Consider the following 25032-nt stretch of genomic DNA (forward strand, 5'->3'; position numbering starts at 1 on the left):
CATGCAAATGAGGTACCTAGTGGCTCTGAGGGTTTACACACTATGATTCGCTTTCTAGCTATTCCATCTTGCAAAACGTATTTAATCTCTGGCCCACACAGAGAACGTTGCATCCATCTATTTTCCAGGGTAAACCAAAAATGAACAGTTTGGTCAAAAGCCAAATCTTGCCACAGATAGACTGGAATCACAAAGCTAGCCCTTTCATAATAGTAAATCACATGAATCTGGTGACGTCATGAAAAATAAACTATTTTACATAGTTTGGCATACTGGAAGATAAGAAGAGTGGATAATTTGTCAAGAAATATATTTTATTCTACGATGGAATTATGTTATATTTCCACATCTGGAAGTCAGAGAAAGCAAACTCCCTTGGATATATAATTAACAAGTTTTGCTCTTCAGTATATCATTTGAAATGAAGAATTTGTTGAAGGACTGTGTGTTCTAAGCAAACACAAGCTTTCAGAATATAAAAGCCATTGTTCTAAAGTTATAGGTATAATAGTTATAAGTTCCCAATATGAATGCTGTGATACTTCTATGCAGGATGAATATACAAAACTACCAACTTGTTTTGGCAATGTTATTTGCCATCAATGAAATCAACTTGAACCCTCATGTTTTACCAAACACGTCTCTGGGACTTGAGATATATAATCTCCCAGATGCTGAAAGGAACATTCTGAAGAGTGTATTCTATTGGCTCACAGGTTTGAGCATATTTATCCCTAATTACAATTGTAGAAAAAAGTGGAAATCGGCTGCTACACTTACTGGAATATCATGGAAATCATCTGAAATTATTGGGACATTGCTGGGTCTTTACAAATTTCCTCAGGTAAGTGCACATTATGTGAGTCGTGGGAAGCCAGCTTTCTTTTCTCAGAATTAGCTGTTTGCAAAATGAAAAGGAGAGATTTTGATTAATTGGCATTAAAGAGCAAATACAAAGAGAAGTATGGACACAGTCTGTTATTTTTTACTTTGATGTAGAGTAAGGAGGGTGAATAGTACACGAGGCAATTTAAAACTTTAATACTTTTCAATAATTTTTCTGAAAACACTCAGGAGATTAGATGTGACATTAAGAACTATTGAGCAGAGTATCAACTTTATAAATTAAATCGGGTTTTTAAGACTAAGACTATTTACATGGCATTTATTGTTCTACTTTTTAAAATACTGATTTCCTTTCAGCTTCCTGTTGGGCCTTTTGATCATGCAAAGACTGACACAAATCAGTTTACATCTCTGTACCAGGTAGCCCCCAAAGACACAGTTCTGTTCTGTGGTATTGCCTCTTTGATGCTTCATTTCAGCTGGACCTGGGTGGGACTGCTCATCACAGATGACCACAAAGGTTCTCAGTTTGCATCAGATTTTAGAATGGAGATGGAAAAGAACAAAGCCTGCATAGCTATTATGGAAACAGTATCATATGTGGGAGAATCAATATATCATTCACTAACTTATGATCAGATGCGTACTCTAGAGTCATCAGCAAATGTGATTGTAATTTATGGACCCATTAATTTCCTATTAACTGTAATAGTAAATATCCATAGAAAGTACACAATGAATAAAATCTGGGTTATGAATAAAAACTGGATTAGCCCAAGTATTCATCCATATACAGTGTTACATTTATCCCATGGGGCTCTCACTTTTTCACCCCATCATTGGGAGATTGTTGGTTTCACAAAATTTATGTGGGAAGCCAATCCTGTTAAGTACCCAGAAGATACTTTTCTTCTTATCTTGTGGATGATTTTTTTCAATTGCTCAACATTGCCTTCTGCACCTAAAATCATCGAAAAATGTGTGCCCAATGCATCTCTGGGATTGTTGCCAAGGAGTCTTTTTGAAATGGTCATGACTGAAGAGAGTTACAATGTGTACAATGCTGTGTATGCAGTGGCCCACAGTCTCCATGAGAAGAATCTCGATCAAATACAAGTTCAACCACAGGCAAATAGTGATAGAACTCTGTTATCCCCCTGGCAGGTAATGTGCCTTTCTTTGTATTTTAAATTCACCAACATGACACAGTTGCTTTAAAAGCTCTCAAACTAGTAATGCTATATTATTTTTTCCATTCAATAATCTATAAGACATAGTGCATATTTCAGTGCTTAGATATCAATATAGTTCAATGTCTATGTATATGATGAATGGCCTGTAGAAGATTCTGTTCAACACACTAATTTTTCTTTTTGTGGAAATAGCCGAGACAGCTTGGCATGGTGGCACATGCCTGTAATCCCAGTACTTGGGAGGCAGAAGTAGGCAGATTTCTGAGTTCGAGGCCAGCTTTGTGTACAGAGTGAGTTCCAGGACAGCTAGGACTACACAGAGAAACCCTGTCTTGAAAAAGAACCAAAAAACCCCAAGCAAACAAAAAAAGAAATGGCAGAGATATTTGTCTTGATAATTTCTCAGTAAAAAAACCAAGATTTTCATTAATGTGCCGATCCCTGAAGAATCTTCATGTCTTAGAGTTGGGAATACCCAGGGGATGCTCCACTATCTCAGAGAAGTTGATGGGGACTGGGTGGTGAGATGGATTAGTCTAAAAAGAGGAACTGCAATCAGGATGGAACTGAATAATTACATTGAAAAGCATACAAAAACTATAAAAAAGGAAATGTAGATCCAAATTCTAGAGTAGATTTAGAAAGTAGAATGGGAATTGCCAAGAAAAGGTGATTAGAGGGTAAAGGCAATGAAAATGTTGTTTAGAGGATACCAGACTTTAGATAAGTAAGAATAATTTGTTGTTTCACAGCATGACATATAGTTAGTTGTGATGGGTAGTCATAGTTGTCAATGTGACTGCATCTGCAATCCAAATCCAAGTGCCAAGCTGCTGGGTCTCCTGGAGTTTCCCTGATTAAGCTGTCTTGAGAGGCATGTGTCAGGCGACTTTGGGGCATTAGGCCATTGGATCTAGGGAAATTTTGTGTGTCTTTGTATTCATAGGAACAATAAGCACTCTCTAAGTCAGTGTAGCATACAGGGCAACTGTGTACCTCTGGGTTTCATAAAAGTCAACATACATGTAAATCATGGCTACCAATTCATGTTAGGCTATGCTTTCTAGTTTGAAAACTGCCATTGTATTCTATGTTGTTAAGTTTATAAAACATTTGATTGTTTGAAATGCATGTTCCCATTCTTGCAAATAAACCAGAACAAAAAGAAAAAAGAAAAAAGAAAAAAAATCCAGGTTTTCAAGTTCATTTTACACAAAATATATCCAAAACTCCTGTATGCCATTAGAATAAGTATGTATTCTAAATCAGCCCACTCCCGATTATTCACCAAACTCAAATAACCTCATCTTAAGCATTGAGGCTGTGAAAATGTCAGAAAATATAAGGATATACCTAGTTTTTCAAAGAAGTTGAGATCCGTTCACTCCATAGTCCTTGAACATTTGGTAGTACTTGGAATAGTAATAAGATCATTTCTTTAAACCATGGCAAAGTAATAGGCTCTTTTGTAGCATTTGATAGATTCTTGGAATTATATTTAATTCTGTTAGATAATAGTGATAGAAATGAAGTAGTTTCAATCTTTTGAAAAGGGATAAAAAGTTGTGACTTGTTTGCTGTATTATCTTTGATCCTTTGGCTCTTCTTGGCCTGGCATATTCTATGCAAATTGACATTTAAGGAAAAAATTATATTTATTTTCTCCTAAGCTTTCTTTTGTTGTGTTCAATCCCATAGATAATTAATTAAAACAGTGTTAACATCATACATTATTGTCAGGAAATAACTCCTTATTCATAATTAAATTATAAATCCATAACTTCAACTTCATCATAATATTTCTCATATCTTTTAGCTTCACCCTTTTCTGAAGACTATTCAATTCAAAAACTCTGTTGGTGACCCTGTGGTTCTGGACTGGAAAAGGATGGCTGATCCAGAGTATGATATTAACAACGTTTGGAACTTTCCATCAGGTCTTTCACTATTGGTGAAAGTGGGAACATTTGTTCCTAGTGCTTCCAAGGAGGAGCAGCGGATGATATCTGAATACATGATTAACTGGCCCATAGGATTTACAGAGGTGTGATTCTAAGTAAATCTTATATGCTTCTTGAAGTAGTAAATCTTGGTTGTTAATAATTACCCCATCAATACACTAATAACTATTATTATTAAGAGTTTTACTGATCGCTCATTCTTGTGGAAGTGTTTTAAATATTTTTAAATTATCTAATCATTTTGACATTTAAAGAAACGTTATCAATTACTACTTTCTGACATCATTGTAACAAAAGAGATATCAGGCGGTTTTCATTAACTTCTAGAGTCCAAGGTAAATTTTTTTCAAAATAACATAAATTGAACTTCCCTGAGAAGAGGAATCTTAGCATGCATGGTATTTCTGAACTTTTTTCATCAAGGAAAACCTGTCGAGTATTATCATAAAACATGGTAGTATGAGGGACCATTAATATGGGAGATATTTCCCTAATTTATTAAAAAATGGGATTAGAAAAAAATAGTGAAAAAACACCCTTACCAATAATAACCACAAATAATGTAAACTATTTTGGTGTAACTCTAACCAAGGAAATCAAAGACATGTATGAAAACAAATTCAAGTCCTTGGAGAAATAAATTGAAGAAGATGTCAGAAGATGGAAACCTCTTTCATCCTCATGGATGAATTTGATTAACCTAGTGAACATTGGAAATTTAGAGTGTTACCTAAATTTTACAAATTTCATAAAGGAATTTACAGATACAGTATAATTCCTATGAAACTTCTCACACAATTATTTACAGACCTTCAAAGAGCAATTCTGAACTTCATATGAAAAAACAAAAACCATGGATAGCTAAATGAACCTGAACAAAAAAAGAACTTCTGGAGAAATCACCATCCTTGACCTCAAAATGTAATACTGAGCAATGGTATAAAACCTTTATGGTTTCCTACAAAAAGAAAGTAGTTGATTGGTGGAATGAAATCAGTTCCCTGTAGTACATTTATGCACACTTGATTTTTGACAGAAGCCGAACCTTACAATGGAAAAAAGAAAGCATCTTCAACAAATGATGTCTCTCCTACTGAATATATGCTTGTAGAAGAATGCAAATAGATCAATATTTATCACTCTGAAGACACCCAAGACCAAGTGCATCAAAAACATTAACATAATACCAAGATACACAGAGTCTAATAGAAGAGAAAGTGGGAAATAGCTTTGAAACCATTGGCAGAGAAGACAATTTCCTGGATGGATCATGAAACCATTGATAACTGAACCTGAAACGCTTCCATAAGGCAAAGGACATTATCAATAGGACAAAAGTGGCAGCTGATAGACTGTGAAAAGGTCTTCATTAACATTACATTCAGTGGAAGTCTAATATTCTAAATAATAAGTAATTCAAGAAATTAGATTCCTTAATTTGAAAAGCTAATAACAAAATTTTTAAAATGTGGTAAAGAACTAAATAGAGAATTCCCAAAGGAGGAGCCTTGAATGTCTTAGAAGCAGTTAAAGAAATGGTCAACAACTATAGTCATCAGGGAAATGCAAGTGAAAATGACCCTGAGAAATCATCTTACACCAATCAAAATGGCTAAGAGAAAAAGAAATGCTCAAGAGATAGCATATGGTAGTAAGGATATAAAGAAAGGGCAGCACTCCTCCGTTTCTGGTGGGATTGCAAACTTGTACAATCACACAGGAAATCAATCGGGCATTTTCTCAGAAAACTGGAAATAGTACTACTCATAGACGTGTATATATACTGCTCCTGGGCATATAACCAAAACTTCTCTACCATATCAGAAAGACACTTGCTCTACTATCTTTATAGCATCCTTATACATAATAGCCAGAAACTGGAAACAACCCAGATAGGCCTCAATGGAAAAATAGATTCAGAAAATGTGGTTCATTCACATAGTGGTCCACTATTCAGCTATTAAAACACTCGGCCATTATAAATTTTCAAGGAAAATGGATGGAAGTAGAAAACATCCTCCCCAATGAGGTAACCCAGACCCAAAAGGCATGCACAGTGTTTGCACACTCTTGAGAGGACATTAGTAATAAAGTACATGATAGCCCTGATTCAATCCACAGACCCAATGAAGCTAAACAAAGCAGGATACTGAAGCGAGGATACGTGAATCTCACTTTGAAGTGGCTTGAAACTGTCATAATGGGTAGAGTGAGGGAGGAACTGGGTGTGAGAGGGAAGGTGGTAGGGAATGGTGGTCTCAGTATCAGGTGTTGGGAGATTTAGAAGAATGAAAGGCAATCTGTAGCTGCCAGCAGTGGAGGGTTTGGGGGAATCACAAGGAAGTGTCAGAAACATGGCTTTAGGAAGGGTACCAGTAGAAAATTCAGGTGACCATAGCTGAGAAAAATAGCAGTGGAGATATAGTACATGAAGAGGACAAACAACTCCTATAGCCATGCTGGTCCTGCCTTGGGGGGATAAGGACAACAACACAGACACAAACATTTTGACACAAAATTTGTCCTATTTAAAAGAAATGCAAGGATGGAAGAGAGATTGATAGGAAGGCCAACCAATAATTGGCCCAATTTGAGATCCATCCTGGGGCAATACTCAGTCCAGAAACAGTTAATGATATTTTGTTATGCTTGCAGAAAAAGACCTAGCACAAGTGTCCTCCAAGATGCTTCACCCAACAGTAGACAGACACAGATGAATAGATCCACAGCCTAACACTGGGTCTCTTGTGGAAGGATTGAGGCCCAGAATAGTTTAGGAAATGCACAGGAAGACCAAGAGTCTAGGATCCTCAAACCTTGGGGGCTCTGACAAAATAATCCACCAATCAAAGTCCATACATGAGATAGACATAATCTCAACACCCTCAAAATATGTAGTAGATATGCAGCTCAAACTCCATGTTGGTTCCAAATAGCTGAAGTGGGGGCTGTCCTTAAGCTATCTGTGGGACTCACTCCACAACTTTGCTGCCTTCCTTGGCCAGAGTGGGAGAGTATGAAGCTAATCCTGTAGAGACATGATGTGGCAGAGTGGCCGTAAATCCAGGGGGCCCACACCCTCTCAGCAGAGTCGGGCAGGGGGAGGAGTGTTAGGGTGTGGACCAGGAGAGGAAGCATCCTGTATGTAAACTGAATACAACAATTAGTGAAAAAAATTACCTCACAATGACACATAAAATGGAGTGGTGTCAGGTGGTCCTTAGTTGTTTAAGAATCATGGGTGAGGGGCAGCAGCGGCGGCAGCAGTGTAGCAGTAGCTGGTCCAGCTGAAGGGCCATCAGCAGCAGAGCCAGGGCAACACAGGGACCAGTTAGGCCCTGTGCCCACGACCACTGACCTTCGCTGACCAGCCGGGCGGCAAGCAGCTGCAGTTGTGCTGCGCCTTTCCTGCACGGAGGCCACTTCAGAACTCGGCCTCCCACCAGTCAGGAGGGGTGCATCCATCTTGGTTCCGGACTCCGAGGATCGGACAGATTGAGGTACACAAACATAATCTGAGGCCAACACCGCGGTGCTCTGAGCCCGACGGGCATTGGCCTGCACCCAGGCCCTGGGCGGGTCGGGGGGCCATCGGGGTGCCAACCCAGCCAGGGGTATTTTTTCCCAGGCCTGCATGCGCGCCGCCACCATTTTGCCTGCAGGACGACAGAGAGCTCTGGCGGGCAGACCTGTAACAGGCATAGCCTGAGGCTAACAAAGCGAGGGTCTAGGCCCCAAAAGGCACAGGACTGACCCCAAGGACTGGGCGGCTTGGTGGGCCATCTGTGAGTCAACCAGCCCAGGGGATTGTTAGCCCAGCAGACTCTCCCGGCGCTTTCAGGGAGCTCGGGCGCGAACGCCCGCCATCCTAGTCACCTGGCAGAACCAATTAACAGTCATAGCCCTAGGGGAACTTTGCTCAGACCTTGGCCTCCCAGGCTTTTGCCTGGACTCAGGGACTGGGCGGCCAGGCTAACCTTGTATGCTACAGCCGGGATGGCGGATCGGCTACCCAGCGGAGTGAGCGGAACACAGGGGAGATCACAGCAGCATACACCATCGGCAATCCCTGGGGGTGCACAGAGGCTCCATCTGCTCCACAGACACAATCTGGGGCAAGGCCTCAGGCGGAAGCCCTCAGCCCTACTCCCTCCGCTTTCTGATCCAGATCAGCCTGGGCCGCAGCACCACATCTCCAAGTCCTGCAGGTGGCTGGCTGGGCTTCCGGGCGGCCAGCTGGGAGAAGTCAGTGTGCTCCAGTGAATCCAGCGGGCCCCAGCGGGAGCCTTCGGGTGCCTGCTTTGGTATCTGAACAGCCTGGGCAGCAGCACTCTGTCTACAAGCAGTGCAGGAGGTAAGCTGTGCACCAGAGGCCAACTGGGAAGGGGCAGCTTGCACGGGTGAGTCCAACACTGACAAGATTAACACCAGTGAGAACTAGATGGCAAAAGGCAAACGCAGGAACGTCACTAACAGAAATCAAGGCAATATGGCAACATCTGAACCCAATTCTCCTCTACCAACATGTCCTGGATACCCCATCACACCAGTACAACAAGATTTGGATTTAAAATCACTGGTCATGATGCTGGTACAGGAACACATGAAGGACATACTTAAAGAAATTCAGGAGAAAATGGATAAAAATGTTAGAAGCCCTTGCAAGGGAAACACAAAAATCATTGAAAGAAATCCAGGAGAATACAAAAGCCAACAAGGAGGAAATGCAAAAAACACTTAAAGAAATACAGGAGAACTTTGGTCAACAGGCTGAGGTCATGAAAAAGGAAACACAAAAATCTCTTAAAGAATTCCAGGAAAACACAAACATGCAAGTGAAGGAGCTAAGCAAAACCATCCAGGATCTAAAATCAGAAGTAGAAACAACTAAGAAAACTCAAAGGGAGACAACTTTGGAGATAGAAAGCCTTGGGAAGAAATCGGGGGACAGAGATGCAAATATCAACAACAGAATACAGGAGATAGAAGAAAGAATCTCAGATGCTGAAGATTCCATAGAAACCATGGACTCAAGAGTTAAAGAAAATGCAAAATGCAAAAAGCTTGTAACCCAAAATATCCAGGAAATCCAGAACACAATGGGAAGACCAAACCTAAGGATTATAGGCATAGATGAGAGTGAAGATTTACAACTTGAAGGGCCAGCAAATATCTTCAATAAAATTATGGAAGAAAACTTCCCTAACCTAAAGAGAGAGATGCCCATGAATATACAAGAAGCCTACAGAACTCCAAACAGACTGGACCAGAACAGAAATACTTCCCGTCACATAATAATCAAAACACCAAATGTTCTAAACAAAGAAAGAATACTAAAGGCAGTAAGAGAAAAAAGGCCAAGTAACATATAAAGGAAGACATATCGGAATCACAGCAGACTTTTCACCTAGTCTATGAAGGCTAGAAGGTCCTCGGCAGATCTCATGCAGACTCTAAAAGAACACAAATGCCAGCCAAAACTACTATATCCAGCAAAACTCTCAATCACCATAGATGGAGAAACTAAGATATTTCATGACAAAACCAAGTTTACCCAATATCTATCCACAAACCCGGCCCTAAAAAGGATAATAGGAGGACAACACCAATACAAGGAGGGAAACTTCACCCTGGAAAAAGCAAGATAGTAACCTTTCATCAAACCCAAAAGAAGAAAAGCATTCAAATTTAAAAAATAACGTCAAAGATGATAGGAAGTAACAATCACCATTCCTTAATATCTCTTAACATCAATGGACTTAATGCCCCAATAAAAAGACACAGACTAACTGACTGGATACGTAAACAGGACCCTACATTTTGCTTCTTACAGGAAACACACCTCAGGGTCAAAGACAAACACTACCTTAGAGGAAAAGGCTGGAAGACAATTTTACAAGCAAATGGTCTCAGGAAACAAGCTGGAGTAGCCATTTTAATATCAGATAAAATTGACAGTGACAGGCAGGCATCAATGGAACAGGATTGAAGATCCAGAAATGAACCCACACACCTATGGCCGCTTGATCCTCGACAAAGGGGCTGAAAACATCCAATGGAAAAAAGATAGCCTTTTCAACAAATGGTGCTGGTTCAACTGGAGGTCAGCATGCAGAAGAATGAGAATTGATCCATCCTTGTCTCCTTGTACTAAGCTCAAATCCAAATGGATCAAGGACCTCCACATAAAGCCAGACACTCTGAAGCTACTAGAAAAGAAACTGGGGAAGACCCTTGAGGACATCGGTACAGGGAGAAAGTTTCTGAACAGAACAACAATAGCGTATGCTCTAAGAGCAAGAATTGGCAAATGGGACCTCATAAGGTTACAGAGTTCCTGTAAGGCAAAGTCACCATCAAGAGGACAGATCGGCAACCAACAAATTGCGAAAAGATCTTCACCAACCCTACATCAGATAGAGGGCTAATATCCAATATATATAAAGAACTCAAGAAGTTAAACTCCAGAAAACCGAACAACCGTATTAAAAAATGGGGTACAGAGTTAAACAAAGAATTCTCACCTGAAGAACTTCGGATGGCGGAGAAGCATCTTAAAAAATGCTCAACTTCATTAGTCATTAGGGAAATGCAAATCAAAACAACCCTAAGATTTCATCTTACACCAGTCAGAATGGCTAAGATTAAAAATTCAGGAGACAGCAGGTGTTGGAGAGGGTGTGGAGAAAGAGGAACACTCCTCCACTGCTGGTGGGGTTGCAAATTGGTACAACCACTCTGGAAATCAGTCTGGCAGTTCCTCCGAAAACTGGGCACCTCACTTCCAGAAGATCCTGCTATACCACTCCTTGGCATATATCCAGAGGATTCCCCACCATGTAATAAGGATACATGCTCTACTATGTTCATAGCAGCCCTATTTATAATTGCCAGATGCTGGAAAGAACCCAGGTATCCCTCAACAGAAGAGTGGATGCAAAAAATGTGGTATATCTACACAATGGAGTACTATTCAGCCATTAGAAACAATGAATTCATGAAATTCTTAGGCAAATGGATGGAGCTAGAGAACATCATACTAAGTGAGGTAACCCAGACTCAAAAGGTGAATCATGGTATGCACTCACTAATAAGTGGTTATTAACCTAGAAAACTGGAATACCCAAAACATAATCCACACATCAAATGAGATACAAGAAGAAAGGAGGAGTGGCCACTGGATCTGGAAGGACTCAGTGAAACAGTATTCGGCAAAACCAGAACGGGGAAGTGGGAAGGGGTGGGAGGGAGGACAGGGGAAGAGAAGGGGGCTTACGGGAATATCGGGGAGTGGGGGGGCTAGAAAAGGGGAAATCATTTCAAATGTAAATAAATTATATCGAATAAAAAAAAAACCAAAAAAAAAAAAAAAAGAATCATGGGTGAGAAACCCATGATTAGCAGGATAGTAAACAGAAATACTGCACGTTCTCCATTTCTATTAATTTTCCAGTTTTCTGCTTTAACTCCTGTCCTTATTTCCATTGATGAGAAACATGTCTGTCCTCAGTTTGCTTATGGTATGCTGTTTGATCATAATAGAAACCACAACTAAGACAACTAGAAAGGCAGTCACAATCAGTTTTCAGATGGCCTTTGATTTTAAGCCTTTGGCAGACACACAACAAACTGAGAGGATGTCCTTTAATTTTTATGTCTCATCTTGGAAAAATGGGGGCAACAAAACCAATGCGAGGAAAGTAGGATTCCCTTCAGAACATCACAGTTGGAGAGTGAAGTTCATCATGGCAGGGAATCAGGACAGCAGTGATTTGAGGAAACTGGGCAGATTCTGTCCACATTCAGGAGGAGGAAAGCAATGGCTGTTGCTGGCCAAACTTCATTTCCACTTTTCATTCAATAGCCAAGTGGGGTAAAACAGCAAGTTTGTACGTTTTTAAATATAAATTTTAATTGATACACCTTCTATTATAAAATATGTACTTGGGCACTGATTAGGAACTAAGCATTTTGTTTCTTGTATTAAATATTTTTCAGACTCCTCGGTCTGACTGCAGTGAGAGCTGCAGCCCTGGATTCAGGAAAGTTGTTCTGGAGGGAAGGCCTACCTGTTGCTTTGACTGCAGTCCTTGCCCAGACAATGAGATTTCCAATGAGACAGGTGAAGGACAAGTTGATCAGAGGGTTTTACATCTTCTCCATGGCGCACTGACAAAACTAAGTAATGGAAAAAAATTAGACAAGAGAACTACGTGGCAATTACATTACTTCAGATTCATAACTAAATCTTTAAGTCTATGCGCTTTCTTTAAATTTTTTATTGTATGTTTTATTTGTTTACATTTCAAATATTATCTCCCTTCTTGTTTTGTCCTAAGCAAACACCCAATCCCATCCCTCCTGCTTCTATGATGATGCCACCCCCACCCCCACAACACCTTCCTACTTCAGAGCCCTAGCATTCTCCACCACTGGGTCATCCACCCTCCACAGGTTTAAAGGGCTCCCCTCCCACTGATGCCAGATAAGGTAATCTTTTGGTGCATATGCAGCTGTACCCATGGTTCTCTCCATGTGTTCTGGTTGGTTGATACTGTTCTTCCTATGGATTTGCAACCCCTTCAGCTCCTGCAGGCCTTTGTCTAACTCCTCCATTGGGATTCTTGTGCTCAGTCCAATGATTGGCTGTGAGCATCCCCATCTGTATTTCTCAGGCTCTGTCAGTAGACACCTGTATCTGGCTCCTCTGAGCAAGCACTTTTATTGTTATTAGTTATATTCTTTATTTACATTTCAAATGTCGTCCCCATTCCTGATTTCCCCCCGAAAATCCCCTAACTCATCGCCCCTCCCCCTGCTCACCATTCCATGGAATCTCACTTCACTGTCTTGGGGTTCCCCTATACTGGGGCATCTAGCTTTCTCAGGACCAAGGGCCTCTCCTCCCTTTGATGTTCAACAAGGCTATCCTCTGCTCTTCATATGTATCTGGAGCTATGGGTCCATCCCTGTGTACTCTGTGGTTGATGGTTTAGTCCCTGGGAGCTCTGGGGGAGCTGGGTGGTTCATATTGTTGTTCTTCCTATGGCGCTGCAGCCCTTCAGCTCCTTGGGTCTTTTCTCTAGCTCGTCCATTAAGCTCAGTTCAATGGTTGGCTGAGAGCATCCACCTCTATATTTGTCAATCACTGGCAGAGCCTCCCAGGTGACAGCTATATCAGGCTCCTATCAATAAGCACTTGTTGGCATCCACAATAGTGTCCAGGTTTTGTAAATGTATATGAAATGGATCTCTAGGTGGGGCAGTCTCTGGTTTATCTCTCCCTCAGTCTCTGATCTACACTTTGTCTCTGTATCTCCTCCTGTGGGTATTTAGTTCCCCCTAGTAAGAAGGACTAGAGTATCCATAATTTGTTCTTCCTTCATCTTGAGCTTCATTTAGTCTGTGAATTGTATCCTGCCCCTCTTTTCCCCTCATCCTCTGCTCTGTCAACCAATTTTCTCCGTCTAGCTCCCATTATTATTTTCTTCCATCTTCTAAGTAGGACTGAAGGATCCACAATATGGTCTTCTTTCAGCTTGATCTTCATAGTTTGTCCATTGTATGGTGGGTATTACAAGCCTTTTGCCTAATAGCCACATCACTATGAGAGAGTAGCACATATGTTTCTGTGTTCTTTTGCTGCTCGACATTTTCAGTGAGGATGGTATTTTCTACTTCCACCCATTTGAATGCAAAACTCAAAGTTGCCATTTCTAATAGCTAAGTAGTACTCCATTGCGTATTTGCATGATAAGTATTGTATCCATTCTTTCATTGATGGACATCTGGGTTGTTTCAAGTTCTGGCTATTATAAAAAAGGTTGATATGATCATATTGGAGCGTCTTTTGGATATATGCCCAGGAGTGGTGTAACTGGATCCTCAGGTAGTACTATTTACAATTTTCTGAGAAACTAACAGACTGATTTCAAGAGTGGTTGTACCAGCTTCCATTCCCACCAGCAATAGAAGAGTTTGCCTCTTTCTCCACATCCTTACCAGCATTTGCTGTCACCTGAGAGTTTGATTTTAGTTATTCTAAAGGGTGTGTGGTGGAATCTGAGGGTCATTTTGATTTACATTTCCCTGATGACTAAGAATGTTGAACAATTCACTAGGAGCTTCTCAGCCACTTGAGATTCCTTATTTGGAAAGTCTTTTATTAGCTCTGTATTCCATTTTTAATAGCATTACCTGGTTCTCTGGAATCTTTATGCTAACGTCTTTGATCAACTTCACTTGAAGTTTTGTTCAGGGTGATAGATATACATCTATTTTCTTTCCTCTACATCAGACATCTTATTAGCTCACCACTATTATTTAGATACTTTCTTTTTTCCCTATTGTATGATTTTGGGTTTTTGTCAGAAATTTAAGTGTCTGTAGGTATGTGGCTTTGAGGATTGATTCCATTGATCAATATGTTTGTTCCTAGACCAGTAGCATGCAGATTTTATTACTATTACTTAAGGTCAAGGATGGGGTTACCTCCAAAAGTTCTGTTATAGTTCAGGATTCCCTTAGTGATGCTGGGATTTTGTTTTTCCATATAAAGTTAAGATTACTATTTCAAGGTCTGTAAAGAATTGTATTGAAATTTTTATGGAAATTGGATTGAATATGTAGGTTACTTTTGGTTTGGTAATCATTTACATTATGTTAATTTCAATTTCAAGGACATGAGAGATCTTTGGATATTCTGATATCTTTCTCAATGTTTTCTTCAGTGATTTCAAGATAATTTCTTATAGGTTTTCAGTTGCACGGCTAGAATTACATGAAGATATTTATATTATTTATAAATATTGTAAAGTAATCTGTTTCCCTAATTTCTTTCTCAGCTCATTTATCATTTGTGTAAAGAAGGAATATGGCATTTTTAATGTTAATTTTGTATTCAGCCACTTTTTTCTGATTTTTAATATTTCTTTAATTATTATTTCTTTTTTCTTTTTTATTAATTTTATTAATGTTATTCGATACATTTTTTATTTACATTTCAAATGATTTCCCCTTTTCTGGTCCCCTACTCCCCGAGTGTTCATCAGTTGTACGTGTTTTAGAGATATTTATATAGGATACCTGATCTTGATTTAACTTTAGTAAGTATGGAATTTGTTTAGAAATTCAGCCAGTTCATTAAGCTTTTCCAGTTTTGTGGAGTATAAGTTTGAAGTAAGCTAACACTTTTTTTTTTCTTGTCTGTGCTTTTGCCTCCCTTTTCATTTCTGATTTTATTTATTTATATATATTTATTTATGTTTGATCAGATATTTTCTTTACTTACATTTCAAACGTTATCCCCTTTCCTCTTTTCCCCTCTGAAAACGCCCTATTCCATCGCCCCTCCCCCAGCTCACCAACCTACACACTCATGCTTCCTTGTCCTGGCATTCCCCTATACTGAGGCATCAAATCTTCTCAGGACCAAGGGATTCTCCTCCCTTTGATGTCCAACAAGGCCATCCTCTGCTACATACGAAGCGGGAACCATGGGTTCCTCCATGTGTACTCTTTGGTTGGTGGTTTAGTCCCTGGGAGCTCTGGGGAGGTTCTGGTTGGTTCATATTGTTGTTGCTTCTATGGGACTACAAGTTCCTTCAGCTCCTTGGGTCCTTTCTCTAGGTCCTCCATTGGGGACCTTATGATCAGTTCAGTGGTTTTCTGATATCATCCACCTCTGTATTTGTCAGGTACTGGCAGAGCCTCTCAAGAGACAGTTATTTCGGGCTACTGTTAGCAAGTGCTTGTTGGCATCCACAATAGTGATTGGATTTGGTGACTATATATGGGATTGATCTCTCTGTGGGGCATCTCTCTCTGGAAGGTCTTTCATTCAGGCTCTGCTCACACTTGGTCTCTTTATCTCCTCCCATGGGCATTTTGTGCCCCCTTCTAAGAAGGACCAAAGTATTCATACTTTGGTGTTCCTTCTTCTTGAGCTTTGTTTGGTCTGGGAATTGTAACTTAGGTATTCTGAACTTCTAGGCTAATATCCACTTATCAGTGAGCACATACCATGTGTGTTCTTTTGTGATTGGGTTATCTCACTTGGGATGATATCTTCTCCTTCCATTCATTTCCCTAATAATTTCAAAATTAATAAATTCATTGTTTTTAATAGCTGAATAGTGTATTCTATTGTGTAAATGTACCACATTTTCTGTATCCATTCCAGTGTTGAGGAACATGTAGGTTCTTCCCAGCTTCTGGCTGCTATGAACATAGTGTAGCATGTGTCCTTATTACATGTTGGAGAATCATCTGGGTATATGCCCTGCAGTGGTAAAGCTGGGTCATCAGGTAATACTATGTCCAATTTTCTGAGGAAACAGCAAACTGACTTCAGAGTGGTTGTACCAGCTTGCAGTCCCACCAGCAGTGGGGGGGGGTGTTCCTCTTTCTCCACATCCTTGCTAGCACCTGCTGTCACTTGAGTTTTTGATCTTAGCCATTCTTACTGGGGTGAGGCAGAAATTCAGGGTTGTTTTGATTTGCATTTCCCTGATGACTAAGGATCTTGAACATTTCTTTAGGTGTTTCTCAGTAAGAGAAAGAAATTACAAAAATAACATCCTACACAGTAATCACCAACAATATAAAGTATCTTGATGTGACTCTAACCAAACAAGTCAAAGATCTGTATGACAAGAACTTCAAGTCACTGAAGAAAGAAATTGAAGAAGACCTCAGAAGATGGAAAGATCTCCCATGCTTGTGGATTGGCAGGATTAATATAGTAAAAATGACCATCTTGTCAAAAGCAATATACAGATTAAATGCTGTCCCCATCCAAATTCCAACTCAATTTTTCAGAGTTAGAAAGAGCAATTCTCAAATTCATCTGGCATAACAAAAAACCCAGGATAGTAAAAACGATTCTCAAAAATAAAAGAACTTCTGTGGGAATCCAGGATCCTGGACCTCAAACTGTACTACAGAGCAACAGTGTTTAAAAAGTGAATGGTAAACTGGTACAGTGACAGACTGGTAGATCAGTGCAATGGAATTGAAGACCCAGAAATGAAACAACACACCTATGGTCACTTGATGTTTGACAAAGTAGGGAAAACCATCCAGTGAGAAAAAGATAGCCATTTCATCAAATGGTTATGGTTTAACTGGTGATCAGCTTGCAGAAGAATGCAAATTGATCCTTTATTTTCTCCTTGTACAAAGCTCAAGTTCAATTGGATCAAGGACCTCCACATAAAACCAGATACACTGAAACTAATAGAAGAGGAAGTGTGGAAGAGCCTCGAGCACATGGACACAGGGGAAAATTTCCTGAACAGAGCACCAATGACTTATGCTCTAAGATAAAGAATTGGCAAATGGGACTTCATAAAATTACAAAGTTTCTGTAAGACTAAGGACACTGTCAATAGAACAAACACAATGGCAACCAACTAATTGAGAAAAGATCTTTACCAACCGGATATCCGGTAGAGGTCTAATATCCAATGTACACAAAGAATTTAAGAAGTTAGATTCCAGAGAACAAAAGAAACCTATTAACAATGGGGTACAGAGCTAAACAAAGAATTCTCAAGTGTGGGTTTTATTTATTTTGATACGATTGCTATGTAGTTAATATGGTGAGATTTTGTCTATCTTATTGATTTTCTCGATGAACTAGTTCTTGTCTTCATTGATTAATTTTATTCCTTTTGCTCTAACTGATTGATTTCAGCCCTGATTTGATTATTTCCTCTTCTTGCCTCCTATTCCTGGTATTTCCTTTTTCTAGAGCTCTCACATATATGTTTAAATTACTCTTTTGAGAATATTCAAATTAAAATCTTTATAAAGACACTCAGTGCAGTGATCCTTCCTCTTAGCACTATTTTTACTGTTTCCCAAGAATTTGGTTTTGCTGTGCTTTGTTTTTATTGAAATCTAAAAATTTCTTTATTTCTCCCCTAATCCAGAGATCATTGAGTAATGAGTTCTTCAGTTTTCATGAGTGTTTAGGTTTCATGGTATTTCTGTTGTTGAAGTCCAAATTTCCTCCAAGGTTCTCTCATAACAGAAAAAATGATGTTTCAATTTTCTTGTATCCATGAAGGATGCTTTGTGACTGATTATCTGGTAAATATTGGGGGGAAGAATCCATTAGGTGCTGAGAAGACAGTATATTCTTTTGTGTTTTTGTGAAATATTCTCTAGATGCCTTTTAAGTGCATTTGATTCATAATCTCTGTAAGTTTTGTTATTTCTCTGTTTAGTTTCTGACTAAATAACATATCAATTGGTGAAAACAGGGCATTGAAATTAACCACTAATAATGATCAGAGTTTGACATGTGGTTCAAGCTTTATCAATGTTTCATTTACAAATGTTCATGCCTTTGAACTGGAGGCATGCATGTTGAGAATTGAAATATCATCTTAGTAGATTTTTTCCTTTGCGGAGTATGAATTATCCATTCCCATCTCCTTTTATTAATTTTAGGTGGAAGTTTATTTTAATAAGTATAAGAATGATTATTTCAGCTTACTTCTAGGGCTTTTTGTCCTGGAAATTTTTTTCAGAACTTACTCTAAGGTAATGTCTATTGGTATTGCTGAGTTGTTTGTTTTATACAGCAAAATGAAAGCATCTTAGTCAGGGTTTCTATTTCTGCACAAACATCATGACCATGAAGGAAGTTGGGGAGGAAAGGGTTTATTCAGCTTACACTTCCACATTGCTGTTCATCACTAAAGGAAGTAAGGACTGGAACTCAAGCAGGTCAGGAAGCAGGAGCTGATGCAGAGGCCATAGAGGGATGTTACTTTTGGGCTAGCATCCCTGGCTTTCTCGGCCTGCTTTCTTATGGAAAGCAAGACTACCAGCCCAGGGATGGCAACACTGACAAGGGGCCCTTCCCTGTAATCACTAATTGAGAAAAAGCCCCACAGCTGGATCTCATGGAGCCATTTTCTCAAATGAAGCACCTGTCTTTTTGGTAAGTCCAACCTGTGTCAGGTTGACACACAAAACCAGCCAGTACAGAGTGTTCCTGTTTTTGTACTTGTTCTGTTAGTCTTTGTCATTTATTGAGAAATTGAAAATCCATAGATGGTGAGAAATATTAATGATCAGTGTTTGTTCATCCCTATTATTTGATGTTGGTGTTGTGTGTATATGGGTTTGTGTGTGTTTAAATTGATTTTCCTTGTATGGAATTACCTATTTCTTGTGTTTCCTTCAAATTAGCTATCATCTTTCTGTTGGAGTTTTCCTTCTAGCATTTTGTTTTATGAGTGGATTTTTGGATAAATATTGTTTAAATCCAGACTTGTCTTGAATTATGGTTGTTTACTCCATCTATTGTGATTGACAGTTTTGCTGGTTATAGGACTCTAGGTTGGCATGTGTGATGTTTTCATAGGTTTTAAGATATCTGTTCAGGCCCTTCAGTTTTGAGAGAATCTATTGAAAATGCACAATTCTAACAGGTCTGCCATGGAATGATACCTGGTCTTTTCCCTCAGTGCTTAGTCTTTCTTAGTCCTCTACATTCTTCATTTTCATTATTTTGTTGAGGGAGGACTCACTTTGTTTTCTGGCCCACTCTATTTTGTGTTACACAAGCATCTTTTATGTTTATAGGTATTTCTCTCTTTACATTGTGATTTTTTCTAATATAATTTTGTTGAAAATACTTTCTCACCCTGGGATCTGGGACTCTTTACCTTCTACTATTCCGATCATTCTAAGGTTACTTGTTTTCCTTGTATTCCAGATTTCTTGGCTGTTTTATTTCAGGGATATTTTAGCATTAACATTTTCTTTTACTGATGTGCCAGTTTCTATTTTTGTATGCCTGAGATTCTCTCCTACATCCTTTCATCTTATTGGTGATCCTTGCATTTGTTGTTCTGTAAGCTTCTTTAGGTTTTCCATCTGCAGTTTACCCTCAGTTTGTATTTTCATTCTGGCTTCTATTTCCACTTTCATTTCCTGAACAGCTTTACTTACTTCCCTGGTTAACTGTAGTTTCTGCTATTACTCTAAGAGATTTATTTGTTTCCTCTGTAAAGTCCTATATTTGTCTGATTGTGTTTTCATTTTCTTTTGTAAGCATTTTATTCCTTTCCTCTTTAACGGCCTCTATCATTTTCATAAGACTGGATTTAAGGGCAACGTGGTTCAGTTGTGTTAAGATTTGCAGGGCTTGCTGTTGTAGAGTAAGTTTGCCCTGTTGGTGTCATAATATTATTGAATTTTGTGTTTGAGTTCATTTCATGCCTTTAGGCATCTAGATGTTTTTTTTTAATAATAAAACAATAAATAAAACAATAAATAATTCGACAACATAAGGAGGTCAAAGGGATACAAATTGGAAAGGAAGAAGTTAAACTATCATTATTTGCAGATGACATGATAGTCTACCTAAGTGACCCAAAAAACTCCACTAGAGAACTCCTACAGCAATCTAGATGTTTTAGTCACTGCATGTTCCTGTTATGATATATATTGGGATGATGGCTAACCACCGTGATCTTGGTGTGATAGTCCCCTGGTGTATATTTTGGGGCTATATGGTTCTAGAATAGCAGGTCTTAAAAAGATGGCAAGAGACTTGGCAGAAAATTTTATATCTGGCAGGGACGATCTCCTCAGAGCCATGCCTGACAAAGTTTTTTTGGGCAGGGACGATTAGAGAAGGAAAGAAATCTAAATGTTTTGGTTCTGGATCAACAGACTTGATGAACCTGGGCAGAGATGTAGTGGGAGAATAGAAGTCTGGTGCAGATTTCTGGATAACTATATTTCCTCATCTATTAATTTCCATTATTTGACTGTAAAATATTTTATATAAGGTATTTCTCTGCTACATATAGACTACCTAATTGCCTGTTAATTCGGTTATAGTTCCTGTATGCAGATTGAAGACATATAAATTTCACTTATGAATTTAATGTGGTTGTAGAAGGACCACTTCAACTGTCTCCCCAAAATGCTTTTTTTTTTATTACAGACTGAAGTTCAGACACTTTAGAGATATGTACATTTGGAGGGATGGAATAGAATAAAGGTTTAGACCTACATCACAGTATCAGATTGCATTGATTAAAAATACAGCTACATATATGTTGAACACTCAAAAGTTAAAGAAATTACTGATCAAAGGAATTTGAATACAGGGAAATATAATAAACATATATTTCAAGACAAACCATACGCCTTATACGAAATAAATTTTGTCTTATAGATCAGTTGCCATAAATTAATGAATATTGTTTATAAGATATAATATTAAAAGCTAGCATAACACAGCAACAAATATAATCTAACAACATAGCAGAACAGATTTATGTAAAATTGTTACATTAGCATGAATAGTCACATTGAGAAAATGTTAACTATTTGACAGGAGAGCTTAAGAAAGCATAGGAAAGATACAAAAATACAGAACTGAGTGTAAAAAGAAGTAAATGTAGTCTTTATGTATCTTTTAAGGAAAAGTGAAACTAAAATAGTTTTTGAAATAAAGCCTTTACAAAAATACGGAAAGTTATTTGTGACAAGAAATATGTGATTAAATAATATTAGGAGCATTTATTTTTCTCCTCTGAGTTTTATTCACAAAGATTTAGTTCTTAAAATCTATTCTGGAGGAAAAAAGAAAACATAAATTTAACTATTAAGTAGTTCTTTTCCTGGAAATGTTTCAAAAAGTTTTCCAAAACAGTAAACTAATAGCCACGAAATTATCTCAATTTGAAAAGGAATTTACATCCCCTACTCTACCCTTAATTTCATCACAGAACCCAGTAGTAGTTAAAAGAGAAAAGGCCTACTAACTTTTCTCAAACATCCATATATTCACTATAATACCTGTGAGAACTTCCTTCCATCAAAAAATGAAAGGGGCTGGGGAAAGATAAGGAATGGTTTGAAGACATATTTAGTAGTTTCCAACCAACATCACATGAGAAGAAAATATTTTCAAACTGAAAAAAATTTATAAATAAAAATGAATTTGTGTCATATATCCCAGACTAAAAAATCATTTTACATAAGAAATTCAATGAAAAATGTTTATTTCAAAATTGATTTCGCATCTTCTATTGGAAATTTAGAAATATTTTTGAGAACTGGAATAAAAATTGAATTAGTTATTGCCATGTAATTTGGTATTTTCTAGTTTGAAAATATATGCTTCAACTGTATTACAAAATATAAATAAAAGAGAGGTAAAAAGCAAAAAAATAAGAATACTTCAATATACAACTAAAATAAATCGGCTCTAGGTATGAGATTTTATGGGTGTTTTCATTGTCAATTTGACACAATCAAGATTTATGTAATAAAAGAAAACCACAATTGAAAATCCTTTGAAGGGCTGGACTGTAGCAAAACGTTTTATACATCCTCATGTTTAGTGGTTGCTGTGGGCTGCGCTGCCTCACTGAGTTGGTGTAGCTCTGAGGAGGTGATAATAAGCTACATAACAAAGCAGGTCAGGGAAAATAGTAGAGGCAGGGCGGGCAGCACCACACCCCAGTGGACTCACCTTCAGTTCTTACCTCCTTATTCTACCTTCAGTTCCTGCATGGTTTCCTCAGTGATATATTTATAATGTATAATGTGAAAAATACCCTGTTCTCCAGAAAAGGATACTCTTCATGGGGTTTTTTGAAAGGAGTATAAACCTTACCTTGTGTGATTATTATTATTTAGAATACTCATATCTCCATACCAAAAGTGACAAGGGAACATGGTTGTAATAACAATCCAATGAGTTTGAAGCATAAAAAATATTAGGATCAAGGGAAACTTGACCATGCATTCATGATCAACTTCATTTCTACCAGGTATGAATCAGTGTGTGCACTGTCCAGAAACTCATTATGCAAATGCAGAGAAGACACACTGCCTGGAGAAAACTGTCACCTTTCTGGCCTATGATGATCCCTTGGGGAAGGGACTCACACTCGTGTCCTTTGGATTTTCTACTCTCACAGCTCTTGTTATTGGGGTTTTTATAAACCACAGAGACACTCCAGTAGTGAAGGCCAATAACAGATCTCTCAGTTACATCCTGCTCATCACTTTGACCCTCTGTTTCCTCTGTCCATTGCTCTTCCTTGGTCTTCCACACACAGCCACATGTATCCTGCAACAGAATGTGTTTGGACTTCTGTTCACAGTGACTCTATCCACTGTGTTGGCCAAAACCATCACTGTAGTTATGGCCTTCAAGATTACAGCTCCAGGAAGAAAGATCAGATGGTTGCAGATATCACAGGTCCCTAAGTGTGTCATTCCAGCTTGCACTCTGATACAAGTACTTCTCTCTGGCATATGGCTGGGAACATCCCCTCCCTTTATTGACATGGATGCTCACTTTGAACAGGGACACATCATCATTCTTTGCAACAAGGGCTCAGCTGTTGCCTTCCACTGTGCTCTGGCCTACCTGGGAGTCATGGCCTTGGGTAGTTACCTCATGGCTTTCTTGTCCAGGAACCTTCCTGACACATTTAATGAATCCAAGTCCATGGCTTTCAGCATGCTTGTGTTCTGCAGTGTATGGGTCACGTTCCTCCCTGTCTACCACAGCACCACTGGGAAGGTCAGGGTAGCCATGGAAATGTTCTCTATCCTGGCTTCCAGTGCAAGCATTCTAATTATAATCTTTGTCCCTAAGTGCTACATTGTTTTGTTTAGGCCAGAATTAAACACACTTCCTCATAACAGGGATGAAAGACACCACAGGGGCAAATATTTACTTAAAACATAGTTCACATGATTCTTCATCTAAACTGAATTTCACTGGATCTCTACCGATCTGACCATCACGTATTAGGTCACATGTTTTTCCTGTGATGGCTTTGTGGGTATGGCTTCTTCTCACCAGATATTATATTCTGACCTTAATTCCCTGGAAACCCATGATGAAGTAAGGAATCGATTTTCTGAAGTTGGACTAGTGCATTTCCAGTCCCCAAAATAAGTAAACATATGTAATATAACTTTAGAAAACCCTTTTGAAAACAATCATTACATTGAGATGATTGCATGAGCTCTTATTGTTTCCACTGACTTAAATTATTAATTTTTCCTATTGAAATCTCTCACATTTTGCAGTAAGGACACTCTATTCACCAAATCATGTGATTGTCCTGGGGCTTTTTCTCTAAATTCTTATTTCTAAATCATGTTAATTACTTCAACCAGTGGTGTTTTTTACTTTAAGGACTTTTCATTTCTCTCAGTGCTGACTATGCAATGTCTTTCTGGTGGCATTGATTTCTAACAGTTTCAGATATCATGAATTTCACACAGTTTGACTGCCACATAAATCTTCTTACCACAACATTCCTCATAAATTTTTACATTTTCAAATCTTTCAGTACTGTTCTTATTTCAAATGAAGTCCTGAAACAGCAATCAGCAGAAACCATGGCATAGCTAAATGTGACCCATTCTTCATGTTTCTCCTGCTAAATAAGCAATTAGTTCTCTGAGTCTGCGGTCAGCATCATGTGGGCGAATCCCTGACACTGCTTCACATATGTACAATGTGTAACATGATTATATAGACCAATAAAATTCTTGTTCCTCTAGAACCATAAGTTAATTGTGACATCACTCTAACCATTATTCTCTACCTTCTTATCCAAAATTATGAAAAATGTCCTTTAACTCTTCCCACCACATTTTGAAAATTTTGTGTATCTCAAAATCTAAAATTATTTCTTGACACCATATAAAGATAACAGTGGATTAAATCCTGAGTCTTTGCAAACAAACAATGTGCTCTAAAATTATGCATAATTTTTAGCACATATAATTCTTTACTTTTAAAATCTATTCAAAATGTGGGCATGTAACCCACATTTTCAGACTAAGTTAGCAGACCACTTGCCCAAAACTCACAATGGTAATGGTTTGCTCCTAACATGAATTAAAATTTGCTTGACCATCTTAAATCTGTGGTTCACAAGCTCTATAACTCTGTGACCCTTTAATATATTCCCAAATATTCTGGTTACTCCAATAATAATATTATTTTCATGGATAATTCATCA

The 25032-nt window shown here is 38.4% G+C and overlaps 1 protein-coding gene across 1 annotated transcript; it reads left to right on the forward strand.

Moving 5' to 3' along the window:
• Window positions 1-553: 553 nt before the first annotated feature.
• On the forward strand, window positions 554-23741 carry LOC127671147 (vomeronasal type-2 receptor 116-like). The gene is made up of 5 exons (XM_052165822.1): window positions 554-844; window positions 1204-2010; window positions 3856-4083; window positions 11999-12122; window positions 22813-23741. Exons 1-5 carry the CDS (start codon window positions 554-556, stop codon window positions 23739-23741), a joined length of 2379 nt encoding a protein of 792 aa, XP_052021782.1.
• Window positions 23742-25032: the final 1291 nt, after the last annotated feature.

The sequence above is a fragment of the Apodemus sylvaticus genome, chromosome 20, assembly GCF_947179515.1.
Source record: "Apodemus sylvaticus chromosome 20, mApoSyl1.1, whole genome shotgun sequence".
Classification (NCBI taxonomy): Eukaryota; Metazoa; Chordata; class Mammalia; order Rodentia; family Muridae; genus Apodemus; species Apodemus sylvaticus.